The sequence below is a fragment of the Suillus fuscotomentosus genome (assembly GCF_016647785.1).
Source record: "Suillus fuscotomentosus strain FC203 chromosome Unknown F5891scaffold_4, whole genome shotgun sequence".
Classification (NCBI taxonomy): Eukaryota; Fungi; Basidiomycota; class Agaricomycetes; order Boletales; family Suillaceae; genus Suillus; species Suillus fuscotomentosus.
Genome location: NW_024539516.1, coordinates 858,146 through 873,203, shown reverse-complemented (window position 1 = coordinate 873,203; position 15,058 = coordinate 858,146). Strand labels below are relative to the sequence as shown.

Below are 15,058 nucleotides of genomic sequence, written 5' to 3'. Positions count from 1 at the left end.
AGATCCACCATGATTCGAATAGTGGGCGACTATAAGGTCCCTTAGAAAAGGTAGTACGGTGATATCCATAGCTTGGAAATTAATATGGACGTTGGCTGGATCGAATCTGATTTTTGAACAACAATGAAAATAAACGAGGCGAGCGACCTTCGCAGTGTTTTCTAAAGCAGGAATACGAGTATCGGAAATGATATTCATCATGAATGCGGGCCGCGAGGTTTGCTTGTATGTCCGCGAATTTGAAAAACAGTTCGCTTTGAATTTTGAGGCGTAGCAGGTGGTGTTATGCCAAGGGCTATGATAGCGTTATCGGACAATGCTTGGTATTACCAAAAGCGGGTTGCTTCCTCCGGGGGACATGACTGTGAGTGGCCCCAGTGACTAGTGGCTAGGTGACTGAGTCGAATTTTCCATCTGTAAATCAATGCTGTGTGGAGTTGAGAAACCGGGTTGTATTTCAAAGGTGATCTTCATCCGCGGAGATGGACGGCGAATACATTCTTCGATCTGAAAAGTGTCCAGATGTGGTCGGTCAATCTGTTGAAATACGAAGATGAGAAGTTGGCATGAAGAGAGAAACCCCACTACCTGAATAAATATAGAGATGTATATACCTTTGGCACCAGTAATCGGTATGCTCTCGTAGAGAGTGATCTCACGCGAGGGAGGATGCGTCGATCTCCAAGCCGTGTTGCGTTGGAGCTGCCCAGTTACCGATGTCAATTGCGTGAGTAATTAATAGCAACTGACGTCACTAATGCATGGAAAACCTTGAGAAGCCTCCGAGTTGTAGTGCATCAAGTTACATGCATGACCATTGCCTGTCGACCACGCTTGGAACTTTGGCTTGAGGGAGTTCGAGACTCGTGGTCACTCAGGCTAGGGTTCGGGGAATCAGGATTTAGAAATTAGGGATCTCGTTCTGGTTGCTGTCGTCGCTTGACGAGCAAATCAGCACGACCCTCAAACAAGGGCAGGTACCTGGAACGCTTAAATTTACCCACCCTGAACCCTACTCAGGCTGATATAGAAAGTCGAGTCTGTGAAAACATCTTCTTTTAAAGAACACGGTGGGCAGCTAACCAGCACTAGTCATTGACATTAGTATCAAAAAGGGACGAGCTGCGCAGTTCTTTGCAAACTCGAATGACGCAGAGATAGTACACGGTGAGCGCCTATCACATCGGACTAAATTTTTTTGGACATAGCTGTGAAAAAAACTGCAAAGGGCGCAATGTGTTCCGACGGTATTACGTAATGTTTTTTTATAGTATCATGTATTGATTTGAAATTGAAATTTAATGTTTCGGACCCGGGTCCAGGGTGATGAAATGACTGCATGAGGAGGGCTGAGTTTGATAGCCATAGCACGAATATCCGGGATACGGTAGTCTCGAATACAGCATGCGCAGCATATCTGTGCATGCACAGGGCCCGTGTTACCCATCGCGGAAGGGAACAGTAATAAACCTCGTGGGTGTTACGTCGGCAGCCTCAGGTCCCCTATGGTTACAATTAGATGACTAACCGCATTGACGTGACCGGGCCACTACTGGTATATATCCAGAGATGCCGCGAGTCAGCGTAATGCCACACCACTCCGAACTGAGTATAGATCCCTGGATCCTGTTTAATTTAACAGGTCCATGCAAGTACGCCCCTCCTTAGTAGCCCATTAAGCCCATTTCTTGTGGTCTCTTCAAGATCATGTCAGACAGCCACCTCTCCACGCCTGGCGAGAAGCGGCCTGCTTCTCAGGACACTCACACATCACAAATCAAGCCCAAGAGCAGCTTTCTCTCGGGGAATAAGGATGCATCCATCGTAGTCGAGAAAAAGGATCCAGATGATCATGATGATGTCGTTGTGGATGCAAAGCTAGCCCAATCCATTCAACCTGTTTCATTTTTTTCGCTGTTCCAGTGCGTTCCTTTTTACATTCAACTCGTATCTCAACCTGATCTGTCAACAGGTTTTCTACTTCGTTCGAGATTATAATTGACATCATCGCTATAGTCTGCGCGGCGGCGGCTGGCGCAGCTCAGGTGAGTTTCGTCAATTCGAGTCATGCCACAATTTACGTATTGTTCATCAGCCTCTCATGAGTTTGCTATTTGGGAATTTAACCCAAGATTTTGTCAACTTCAGTTTGGCAGACAACAATTATACCGCATCGTTGCAAAGCGGCAATCCTACTACCATTGCACAAGCTCAACAGATCCTAAACGCCGCTGCAGTTGGATTTCGCAAGAGTTCTGCACTAGATGCCTCCTATCTGACATACATTGGTGAATCCATAATTGTCTTTATATCAACTGCCCATTAACTGTCTTTACAGGCGTCGGCATGTTTGTGTGCACATATGTGTACATGACTGTTTGGACTTATACCGGCGAGGTTAATGCGAAAAGAATACGAGAACGGTATCTCCAAGCGGTGCTCCGTCAGGAAATTGCTTACTTCGATGATGTCGGAGCTGGAGAAGTCGCTACTCGCATTCAGACCGATACTCGTGAGTTATTATGGTCCCATAATTTTTTTCTGCCTTGTTGACGTAACAAATAGATTTGGTACAACAAGGCATATCCGAAAAAGTCCCTATCGTCGTGAGCTTCCTTGCCGCATTCATTACTGGTTTCGCCCTCGCATATGCTCGATCATGGCGCCTTGCTTTGGCATTGACATCGATTTTTCCATGCATCGCCATAACCGGAGCTGTCATGAACAAATTCGTCTCCAAGTATATGCAGTAAGTGTTTCTTCTCTGGGGAACAAAGGTCCCTTGATGCGATTCAATACAGATTGTCTCTCAACCATGTCGCCGAGGGAGGATCCCTTGCTGAAGAGGTCATTTCCACTGTCCGAACTGCGCAAGCTTTCGGAGCTCAGAAATTCTTGACGTCTTTGTATGACAAGCACATCGATGGTTCCCGCAATGCTAACTCTAAGGGTGCCATCTGGAATGGTGGAGGACTGGCCTGCTTCTTCTTTGTCATTTATTGCGCGTATGCTCTCGCCTTTGACTTTGGCACTACCCTCATTAATGAGGGGCTCGGTAAGTTCTCATATTCTTGAAGTGATAGAAGAACTTTTCTAATCTTGTAAATATAGCCAATGCCGGCGCAGTCGTAAATGTCTTCTTGGCTATCTTGATTGGTTCTTTCTCTCTGGCCCTTCTTGCACCCGAGATGCAAGGTAAGCTTTACTTCTTTTGTGTATCTTGCGCCGTCTCATGTTTCATTTCAGCAATCACCAATGGACGTGGGGCTGCAGCTAAGCTATACGCTACGATCAATCGCATTCCCTCAATAGACTCCGCTGATCCCGGAGGTCTGAGACCCGAAAAGGTCATTGGCGAGATCACCCTCGAGGACGTTAAATTCAGTTATCCATCCCGCCCCAACGTCCATATCATGAAAGGTCTCAGCATAAATTTCCCTGCTGGTAAGACTGCTGCACTCGTCGGGGCATCTGGTTCCGGAAAGTCGACCATCGTTTCACTTATCGAGCGTTTCTATGATCCTTCGAGTGGCTCCGTCAAACTTGACGGTGTTGATTTGCGGAAGTTGAACATAAAGTGGTTGCGATCTCAGATCGGTTTAGTTTCCCAAGAACCCACACTCTTTGCGACAACGATCAAAGGCAACGTCTTACACGGCCTCATCGGTACCCCACACGAGAACGCCTCTGAAGAAGATAAATTTAAACTCATTCGAGAAGCGTGTATCAAGTCAAATGCTGATGGTTTCATCACCAAGCTGCCACAAGGATATGATACTATGGTTGGCGAACGTGGGTTTTTGTTGTCAGGTGGGCAGAAGCAGCGTATAGCTATCGCTCGTGCCATCGTTTCCGATCCCCGCATTCTCCTTCTTGACGAGGCCACTAGTGCGCTTGATACGCAATCCGAGGGCATCGTTCAGGACGCATTGGACAAGGCTGCCGCTGGACGTACGACTATCACCGTCGCTCACCGACTCTCAACGATCAAAGATGCGGATAGGATCTTTGTCATGGGAGACGGCCTCGTTCTGGAGCAAGGTACCCATAATGAGCTATTGGCCGATGAGGACGGCGCATACGCGCGCCTCGTCCAAGCACAGAAGCTGCGCGAGTCGCGTGAAGATCAGAACATCGAGAGCACAACAGCAGCCAGTGCCGAAGAAGATATGGAGAAGGCCAGCCTGGAAGAGATTCCTCTCGATCGCAAACACACGAATCATTCGGTGACCAGCGATATCGTAAACAAAAGCAACGACGAGAAAGCGAAGGCCGAGGTCGACGAAGACAAATATAGTTTGTTCTACTTGTTCAAACGTGTGGGAGCTCTTAACCGGGAAGGATTGCATCGCTATGCAATTGGTACTTTCTTTGCAATTTGTATGTTACTCCAAGAGTCCCTCGTTATTACTCTAACATGCCAGACGACTAGGTACTGGGGCTGTTTATCCTGTATTTGGTATCGTATATGGTAAGGAACCTTTGACCCTTGCGTGTCTCTGGGTTGGGTATTGACATATCCTTTATAGGTCAAGCAATTGCTGGATTCTCTGCACCGACGAATGCTGAGAGACGTTATGATGGCGATCGTAATGCCCTATGGTGTGTGCTTATGCGCATGTACGGACTGCGTCCGCTAAATTTCAAAATAGGTTCTTCATCATCGCCATCTTGTCTGCAGTATCTATTGGCTTGCAAAATTATTACTTTGCATCCTCTGCAGCAATTTTGACGGCTAAATTGCGGTCAATCTCCTTCAAGGCTATCCTTCGTCAAGACAGTGAGTGTCACATACTTTTTTTCTTATATCAAATCTTATGCCTCGCAGTTGCATACTTCGACAAGGAGGAGAACAGCGTAAGTCGTTCCACTAGGATATGGGTATCCTCCTTAATGACAGGATCTTGTAGACTGGTGCACTGACGTCGAATCTGAGCGACAATCCGCAGAAGGTGAACGGCCTCGCTGGCGTTACTCTTGGAGCGTAAGTTGATGCTTATCGTGGTGTAGTTCAATTCTCATGCCTAAGCAGAATCGTGCAAGCATGCGTCACAGTAATCGCTGGGTCGGTGATCGGATTGTCCTATGCGTGGCAGCCAGCTTTGGTCGGAATGGGTGCGATGTCTCTTTAACATTATCGAACTTCTACTTACGTTCCGAATGCAGCATGTATTCCTGTGCTTATCTCTGCAGGCTATATCCGTCTGGTATGTAACATTATATTTGGTTCGGAACTCCCACGTATTAACTTATCTACAGCGAGTGGTCGTCTTGAAGGACCAGCAGAATAAGGCAGCACATGAGTCGTCGGCGCAGCTTGCATGCGAGGCTGCCGCAGCAATCCGCACAGTCGCATCGCTGACGCGCGAGGAAGACTTCCTACAGCTCTACAGCGCCAGCTTAGAAGGGCCCTTGCGCAGGTCGAATCGCACTGCATTATGGAGTGGCTTGTTTTTCTCCCTTTCTCAAGCCATGTCCTTCTTCGTCATCTCATTAATTTTCTGGTATGGCTCAATCCTCGTCTCGAATTTCAAAATTTCCACCACGGGATTCTTCGTTGCACTCATGGTAAGTCAAGAAGAGACCTCATTTAGCCTTCCATTTATTTTTATCGTATCAGAGCACAACCTTCGGGGCAATTCAAGCTGGCAATGTCTTCGCCTTTGTACCGGACATCTCGTCCGCCAAGGGTGCTGGAGCAGCAATCATCAAGCTCATCGATTCAACCCCAGAGATTGATGCCGAGTCGCCTGAAGGGAAGAGTATATCCGGACAATCCGTCAAGGGCCAAATTCGCTTTGAGGATGTTCACTTCCGTTACCCCACTCGTCCTGGCACCCGTGTCCTCCGCGGCCTAACGTTCAAGGTTGAGCCAGGTACATACATCGCTTTGGTTGGTGCCAGTGGATGCGGTAAAAGTACAGTGTAAGCGACCGATTTCCTCGACCTTTCAGTGCTCTCATGCTGCACTGCAGTATCCAGTTGATTGAGCGATTCTATGATCCGTTGTCAGGGCGGGTTCTGCTTGATAACGAACCCGTCGACGAGTTCAACATTCAGGAATACAGAAAGCAGCTTGCCCTTGTGTCCCAGGAACCAGTAAGCAAATAGAATATAATCCTGAGGGCAGTTCGTCTAATCTCCCATTCACTAATCAGACACTCTACGCCGGGACCATCCGCTTCAATATCCTGCTAGGTGCCATCAAGCCAGAGTCTGAGGTAACTCAGGAGGAAATTGAGGATGTTTGCCGCAATGCCAATGTTTTGGATTTCATCAAATCTCTTCCAAAGTAGGTCTCCAATCGGCAGTCTCTACGAATACCTTACTGACATTACGATCAGTGGCTTTGACACTGAGGTTGGTGGGAAAGGATCGCAACTTTCTGGTGGCCAAAAGCGTGCGTGACCGATTTATTTGTTTCTCTCCAAGGTACTTACTCCCCAATTAGAGCGCATTGCAATAGCCCGTGCCCTACTTCGCAACCCGAAGGTCCTCCTGCTAGATGAAGCCACTTCAGCGTTAGATTCGAACTCTGAGAAGGTGGTGCAGGCGGCTCTTGATCAAGCCGCCAAGGGTCGCACGACGATAGCAATAGCTCATCGTCTCTCGACGATTCAGAATGCTGACTGCATGTGAGAAATCATTGCTGATGTTTCGGAGACAACCGTACTAATACTTTTTTCGCAGATACTTCATTAAGGAAGGCCGTGTCAGTGAAGCTGGTACTCACGACGAGCTTCTTTCGCTGAAGGGCGACTACTACGAATATGTCCAATTGCAAGCATTAAGCAAGAAATAGATATCTGGCTGGTCATGGTGGTATACCTTGATGAACTCTAGAGCATAATTACCTTACTTACCATCATACTCCACTCATCACTTGGTTTTCATTTCCGATGGCATACTGTAAATTAATCATAATGAATACACGTAGGTCAATGGAATTACAGCTGTTTTTATGAGGGTTCATATCGGTATTGAAAATAAGCTATAGGGCCAGCTAAAGTGGCAACACCCGCTACCTGTTTCGGCATTCAGTTTTTCGGCCAATTGAATCAACCTGCACCGGAGAAGGCACTCGTGTGAAGAGTTTAGGGCAAGCGGGGTCCTCCAGCTCAATGCTCGGAGGACCCGCAATCAATTTTTAGTACTAGGAGTGACAGCTCGTTGGAAAACGGAAGGTACGTATAGTAACTAGGACGAAATAGTAATGTACAAGCCACCAAACAATCGGTGACTGAGCTCCCCACCGAATGACCGGTGACTGAAGGCCAAAACGACCGGTGACTGAAAGCGAGTCAAATTTGACTCGAAAAGAGTCGAGTTTTGACTCGAAGAGAGTCGATTTTGAGACTCGACCAAACGGCTAAAGGGCTATTTTTTTTTTTTTTTTTTAATAATAGTGCCAACGCACTGATAAACGCACTGATCACAACCCGATAGAGCCGCAAAACGACAACACTGAGAGACTTGATATCCGAAACCGAAAGATAGAGCCGCGAAACGAGAATAAGAAGCCGCGAAACGAGGAAATGAAACAGACATTTGAAGTTGGACAAATAGCAACTATGAGCTGTCAAACCTAGTGAGTTACGGATTTTGAGAACCGTGTATAAGCAGATGAAGCAGATAAGGGTGCTTTCGAATGTATTTTTGGAACTCGTCCGAAGACCAGCGTCCCGCTGCCTGAATCAGCGCAGGCGCGACACCAGTTGCAGCCAGGGCAGTTGCTCCCCCGGCTCGCATCGAATGTCCAGCAATAGTTGGCGGGAAGAAACGCCGAAGATATCGCATGAACCATGTGCGTGTAGGAATGGTGCCGTTCGCAGTCAACCAGAGGTGGGGATGGTGTTGAAAGTGAGTGTCACGAGCATGGACATACCGTTGTAAGACATCTAGAGGGTTCACTCTAGACTCCGCCTCAGCTAACACTAAAATCTCGCATCCTACTCCCAAAGTATTTGTTTTGTGGTGAGGTAGAGTGTACCTTGCTGAGGTTGGGGACGATACGAGAGAGTGTCGCAGCACCATTTTACGAAAGGATTGATGTTTCTTTGCATTCGGCCAGCAGAGCTCTGCTAACCGCTGCAAGGTTTTGAAACCTGTCACCAGCAAGGCGACGAATAAGATGTCGTTGAAGTCCGTCGACGAAGCGAACGTGTCCACCACAACAGCAAGATCATCCAGAGTCAGTGGTTCTTTACGTCGAACAGGCTTAGATAAGCGACATTTACAACCTTTAAGAGTGCGAGTAACGAGCAAGGACGTGCGCACGTCACGAACTTGTGGAAAGTGTGTTTGAAGTCGATTCACGATACCCGAAAGATACGAGTCCACGGATCGTGGCTCAATATGATGTGATAACCACACCACGAAGAAGGACAGAGTGTCCGCGGTAGGTTCAACGTCCCTGTTATGAAGTCGACAAAAGTTCAGATATGAGTTTAGGTGTGAGTCGTAAGCTGAAGCTGTAGTGGTCTCGATAGCGCAACCAAGGGCCAAGGAACGCTCTAATTGTAGGCGTTTGAGAGTCCAAGCTTCCCGCACGGGTTGCTTGGACCGAGTGGTACTTGGGATCATTTTTCTTTCACCCCCAGCGCATCCCGAGGGGGTTCGAAGTCGAATATCTGTGCTGATGGCACCAGATCTTTCACGAGTTCATTGTGAAACCGTGACAACACGTCAGCGATGACGTTCTGTTGGCCCGGAATATGTTCCACTCGAAGGTCAACATTATAGGTGATTAAGATATCCACAGCCGAAAGTAACAGTGAGTTATAGATGGGTCTTGCTCGAAGTGAGTCGAACATTGACACAGTGTTGGTGTTGTCGGTGTAAATGAGTAATTTTGCGGGAGTGTTGTCCATATTTGTGACCGTGTGAATAGTGGAACAAACGGCCAAAGCCTCGAAGAAGAAAATGGTGTCGTGAGGAGCATCTCCAGGTAAGGCTGATTGGCATGCGAAGTTTTCGTCTGGAAACCAGAGTCCTAATCCTGCGGCTGACGCGTCAGTGTAGACAACTACAACATCATCTCTTGACGCGTCGAAGTCTAAACACCGGAATAGGTGTAGGCCATCCAAACGTTCAACGTGGTCCGCAAGCCAATGTAACTCGTGTAGCAGTGCATTGTTGATGTGAATTTGAGCGAGGGCGTTAGTCTTTCCTCGAATTTTGTCGTAGAGCACCGACAAACCGGGCTTCAACAAAGGGAAGACATTGAAGCTCCATTCACACCAGCCAGCCAGACGCTGAAATTCGCGAAGTGACCAACGGTGATTCTTTCGTGCGAAACGACGTAGCTCTGTAACCAACTCAGCCTTCTTATGAACGGGTAAAGTAACTTGCATAGCATTTGGGTCGACTTCAAATCCGATCACTGTCAATGGTGCGCCAAATACTTGTTTGGGTCGTTCATGCAGTAGTTGAAGGTCATCCCAGAGTTGTAAAAGCCGAGTCTGTTTCATGGGAAAGTAGCAGTCATATGGGGGATAATAGAGAACATGTCCTGCGACCTCGAAAGAGAAGGAGTCGTCCATGTAGGTCTTTAGAGCATCAATTAGAGCCCGGTGAATAGCAATCCACGCGACAAGTGACATAAAGGATATCCAGATCTTAGGAGAACCACGACCACCGAAGTTATTGTTACGGTCAACATGACGTTGACCATGCACAGTCAAAATTTGTTTGACTTGCCATAGAGGGTGCATTGGTAACCGACGGAAGGCTTGTGAAATGTCAGATTTGAACATGATTAACTCAACGTTTGGATGCAGCTCTCGAAATCGGAGCAATGAGGCCCCCAGTGAATGTAGACCATCGAGCTTAGTACCCTTGATAGCGTCTCGATCAATCATAGAGTTCAAGGAGTACTCGCCCGCAGTGTGGTCCACAACTAACCGAAGTTTGTCGGTATTGGGTTTGGGAACAGTGTGCATTGGGACACTATACATCCCTGGATAAAGCTCTGTTCCGAAACTTTCAGACACCTGGCCCAAGCGGATTTCTTCCCGCATCTGGTCCTCAATGAATTGAAGTTGTATGTCGGTTTTGGAACACGTATGCGAAGAGTTGTCGTTAATGGAGGGGTACAAATTATCAGAAGTGTCAGCCCAAGGCCAGAAGCCTTCGCGCAATGCGTAACAGACAGATTTAACAAAAGGCTGATTCGGATGATCTGTAAGGAGTTCCTCGAAACGGTTAACATTGATGGGCGTGATGATGCGAAACAGGTCCGGCCTTCGAGCAATGGTCTGAGCTGCATCACTGTTTTGGAGTTCATGTGAAGGTGGTTTTGGAACAGGTTCTGAATATTCAGTAGAACACGCTGTGGGACTAAACGAAAGATCCATTGGAGACCAAATAAGGCCCCGTCTATGTCGCGGGCGCTTAATTGGACGTTCAGGTAGGTTTGGACTTAGACTCCTCGAAATGTCTCGCTTCCGTGTGACGTCATGCACACAATCTCCCATCCTGCTCGTGTGAACAGACGTGCGCGTAACGGCAGGTTTGAGCGCTGCGAGAGCATTCTCCTGAGTTCCATTTACAACAGGGCTCTCGCCGATTAAAGGAGGTCTTGTCTCATGCCGAAGCACCGAGTTTTGACTGCTTGTCCTCGTCGTGATGCCTGCCGTCTGATAAGAAGTGGGACTCATATATGTCTGCAAAGGCCGAGAAGTCAGAGAGTTCAACTCTTCGAGAGTTTGCGGCCCTGTTCCTAACAGCTTTATCGAATCTAATGATTCTCTCATGCGCTCGCTCGACACTGCGGTCAAATTTGTCGTTAATGTATTCTCCATAGGCGGCGAGCTCATCCTCTCGATGAGGGAACGCGAACTTAATGGCCCTTGAGGTTCTATTCCACGCTGCGGACCATTGTGCAGAGGTAGTGATCTTCTTTGAAACTGCCTCTGTAGTGGTGGAGAACTTGATCTCAATGTCCCCAATGGTTTCGGTACATTTGTCAATGGTGCGCGAGGAGGAGATAATAGAGTGTACGGCATCAAGATTAATGCATTTTCCTGCGACAATTTCTGCCCATCCAGCTTCATGGAATTCCGGGCAGCAGCGATGGTACATGAGTCTTCACCGAACCTCTTTAGGGTCTTGCGACCAGTTGAGTAGGATTTCGTTGGTGCGTGTGAGATTGGCTGAAAGCTGCCCTCCTTTGAATGATTGCTCGGCTCGTCCGAGACAAGAGAGGTCAAGTTTGGACCGTTTTTTAATGGGTTCACCTTCGTCAGCACTGGACTCTCTCTCATGCCCATCCTCTCTAGGAGGGACAAAGTCCCTTTCTTCGGATTGTCGTGCAGGGTCATGTTCCCGAAACGCTCTGGTCCTTTCAAGGTCATTGGACCATTGTTCAAGCATGTCGAAGTACGGACCCGCGATAAAAGATTCGGCTTGGTCCGTAACTTCGTTAGAGGTGGCTGCGACAACCTTTGAAATAGTGATAAACGCTTCTTGCTTTGAGATAAGTGATTGTTTGAAGTCTTCAACGATGTTGAGGCACTTCTCAACCAAGTCTTGTTGCGGAACAGTCGCCCTTCCAGAGTTGGTTTGAGACGAAGTCCCCGCTTGTCCGGGTCCTGTAAGTGATGCTTGGGTGTTGGATGAAACATTTTGAGTGTTAGACATGGAGGTACGACCGAATTCGAAGTTTAGAACAAGAATTCAAGTAATTAGCTTAAAATTGTGGCGCAGAACGTGCGCAAGCAGAACGTGCTCAACGCTGATGACGGTTGAGACGAAAGGACTGAAGTCCGAAGTCTGCGTCACCAGCGTTTAGGAGACTCAGTCACAACCATATGTCACAATCAGTGACAGGTATGTGCGCAGAGCTGAGACTCGGCCAGAGCCGAGTGCGAGCGTTGATTCAATTCGTTTAAACCTATTAAAACCCAATTCATACAAACTGCGTGTGCAATATCGCATCCTGTTACCCCGCTGCACTGCTTATTATCTACTCCTCTTTGTCTTCCTCCGTTGCCCTTTTGCCTAGTTGGACTCCTGCCATCACATCTGACGCACGCGACTAATTTGACTGCCAAACTCCAACCTCACAACCCTGCAGCAACCTCACGACATGCAGTGTAATCATGATGCTTTGAACACGTGTCCGAAACGACGCATTCACCATGGAGTAGATGTTGCAACAACGATTTTCGCAACTCAAGTAGGGAATAAGACCCCTAAGCTGTGCGAAGCACATGCCCGATCGAGTAACGCAACTTCGGACGACAAAGGACCAAAACGGACCCCCAAACGACACGATTCAAAGAATATGACATGCACAATAGATTTTGAACGTCTACAAGACGATAAAATTGCCCCTGCAAGGGACGAAGACTGAGATAAATTCACGTGGCCACTGACAGGAGATTCTGGCAAATGGCTTGCAATACACGAAGTTGCTAGAAATACGAAACATCAGAAAGATACCAGAAAATTCAACCATTAAGTACTGTCACCTTGCAGTCCAGATGTGGCACGAGAATAAGGATGGTGCACAGGATGCTCGTCTTCCCGACCAACAGCACGCCACGCAGCAATCCAATTCATCACAATCAAAACATCACAATCAAGACCACGCACAACGTTGCCATCTGAGGCGAGAAAGAAAGGGACGACGAAATCGAGAAATCTACCGCCAAAACGTGAAAATAGCGAGCTATAGGACCCACGTGCACTCCCTAACGGTAGCGGGAATATCAGAGAACCCGTTTGATCGAGTGATCGCTCTTTCCGCCAGTTGCAAGACCCGTAACAGCCCCTTGCGCCCAGTCGTGTTGCTAGTAGTCAGGCTCCTGCAAAGGTGTGTCCATAAAGTGTACCATCATAAGTTGAGACAGTTGGGTTGGCAGCGTTAAGGATTTTTGGTAGAGCTGCACGATCGCACGATGATTATTTATGGGAAACCGAGAAAGGATTTTCGTCTGTGTGACACGATATCGAGATCAATGAGTCCAGGAACAAGTAACATCATGTTAGCAGCCACCCAGTCAAGCAACTGGCGAGAGCAACAGTATTACAGGAGGTACACTCGCACCCCCTCAGTATGGCACAAAGCTGGCAATGGAAATAATGATAGTGGCATGGGTGAAAATCTGCATGCGATAATCGAGTCTATCACAACAGAATGAATCGATAATGCGACCTATGCGAAGTACATCAAATTGTTCTTCTTCTTGCTTTGTACTGCACGACACAGTTAGAAAATTATAGGATATAGTCGTCGAAAGTAAGCTACTCACCCTCAGCAATCCCACTTAGGAAATGTTCGTGCCCAAGCTTGGTAGCACCCTCGCGCAGGGCGATCATACCGGCCTCCACACAAGTCGCCTTCAACTGAGCACCATTAAACTCGTCTGTGCTACGCGCTAACTCTTCAAAGTTCACATCTGGGCTGACAGTCATCTTCCGTGAGTGAATTTCTAGGATACGGGCGCGAGCCGTCTCGTTTGGTAGTGGAAACTCAATTTTACGATCCAAACGACCTGAACGGAGAAGGGCTGGGTCAAGGATGTCAATCCGATTTGTCGCCGCGATGACCTGTACAAGGCGAACTGAGTAAAGACAGCTCAAGTCGATAGTGAATAGTATCACCTTGATTCGCTGGTCGCTCGAGAAACCATCAAGCTGGTTCAACAATTCTAACATCGTTCGCTGCACTTCACGATCACCACTCTTTTCTGAGTCGAAACGCTTTGTTCCAATAGCGTCCAATTCATCAATGAAGATAATTGCAGGTGCTTTCTCTTTGGCAAGTTCAAACGCGTCGCGAACAAGCTTAGCACCGTCACCGATGAACATCTGGACAAGTGAGGGACCGGCAAGCTTGAGATAGCAAGCCTTTGTTTGCGCTGCACATGCACGGGCAAGAAGAGTTTTCCCAGTGCCTATCGAAGATATAAGCGATGGTGCGCATGTGAATCAGATACACACGTACCTGGTGGCCCGTACATCAAACAACCTTTCGGTGGTTTTATTCCCAAGGTCTTGAACTTGTCTGCCTGCTCCATCGGCAGAACGATGGCTTCGACCAGCTCTTCAATTTGCTTCTCCAAGCCACCAATATCAGTGTAGGTTTCTGTTGGACGTTCATCAACCTCCATTGCTTTGACGCGTGAATCATATTCAGTCGGAAGCTTGTCGAGGATCAGATAAGAGTCTTTGTTAACACCGACAAGGTCGGAAGGTCTCAACTGGTCGGCAGGTACGAGACCTATAAGAGGGAGGAAAACAGTTTGTCGAGTGGATGTCTTCACAACAGCACATTTGCCCTTGCGCATTGAGTCCAAGTCGCGGTTTGCCCCATCCTCCTCTGATTCAGGATCAACGTCCAAAATCTATGGCAGATGAACGACGGGACATGACGATATAACCTGGTTGTGCGTACCTCTACTACATTTCCAACAAGATACGGCAAGACTTTATTTTGCTTAATTTTCTCCCCGTTGTCACGTATCTTCTCCTTCATTACGTTTTGCTCATGTTGTAATCGTAGGGTGTCCGACTTCATGACCTGCATCATTAGGACAAAGCACTCTTGAGTTGAACTCTGGTAAACCTATTGCAAGATGCAAACGACGCACCTTGATGTCATTATCAATTAGCCGTATTCTTGTCAAAATCTCCTCTGTTGTCAAAGCCTTTATCTCCTCTGGAATGTCATCCCAAGTCTCTTCTGCGGGTTGATCTGGCGTTATGTCCATTTCAACGCCATCCTGAGCTGGAGAAGGTGAAGCTTCTGGTTGCTGTGGTGCATCTGGCTTCTGCACATTGTCACCTGTAGGAGGGTCAGATGGAGGTTCAGAGGAGGGAACTGAGGACATGTGAATTGAGAAGCGGGTGGTAGAAATCGATGATACAGTGCTGAACTGAGATACTCGTCGCCGACGCGTAACTCCTCCCCAAAAAGGAAATCGGAGCACACGCTAACCGCGGCTAGCGCGGTAGCCTGTGCTGTGGTCACTGGTCAGAAACTAGGTGACTGTTCAGCAATGAATCAGTTTAGTTTGTTCGAGCAAGCCCATATATATCAATATTGATAAAC

General features: G+C 47.7%; 2 protein-coding genes across 2 annotated transcripts; one reads left to right on the top strand and one right to left on the bottom strand.

Moving 5' to 3' along the window:
• The first annotated feature begins 1,377 nt into the window (after window positions 1–1,377).
• Window positions 1,378–6,971, top strand: F5891DRAFT_1101270 (P-loop containing nucleoside triphosphate hydrolase protein). The gene is made up of 22 exons (XM_041363581.1): window positions 1,378–1,922; window positions 1,973–2,045; window positions 2,096–2,288; window positions 2,339–2,512; window positions 2,566–2,749; window positions 2,802–3,055; window positions 3,112–3,195; window positions 3,247–4,380; window positions 4,433–4,471; window positions 4,530–4,602; window positions 4,653–4,780; window positions 4,829–4,857; window positions 4,911–4,984; window positions 5,033–5,115; window positions 5,167–5,207; window positions 5,260–5,568; window positions 5,621–5,925; window positions 5,976–6,099; window positions 6,159–6,292; window positions 6,345–6,400; window positions 6,452–6,635; window positions 6,691–6,971. The coding sequence occupies exons 1-22, from the start codon at window positions 1,708–1,710 to the stop codon at window positions 6,800–6,802; spliced, it is 4,002 nt and encodes a 1,333-aa protein (XP_041232244.1). The 5' UTR covers window positions 1,378–1,707; the 3' UTR covers window positions 6,803–6,971.
• A 6,188-nt stretch (window positions 6,972–13,159) lies between these two features.
• On the bottom strand, window positions 13,160–14,837 carry F5891DRAFT_1182074 (26S proteasome subunit P45; the record flags this gene model as incomplete). The annotated part of the gene is made up of 6 exons (XM_041366106.1): window positions 13,160–13,200; window positions 13,257–13,554; window positions 13,609–13,901; window positions 13,952–14,351; window positions 14,402–14,527; window positions 14,598–14,837. The coding sequence occupies 6 exons, from the start codon at window positions 14,835–14,837 to the stop codon at window positions 13,160–13,162; spliced, it is 1,398 nt and encodes a 465-aa protein (XP_041232243.1).
• Window positions 14,838–15,058: the final 221 nt, after the last annotated feature.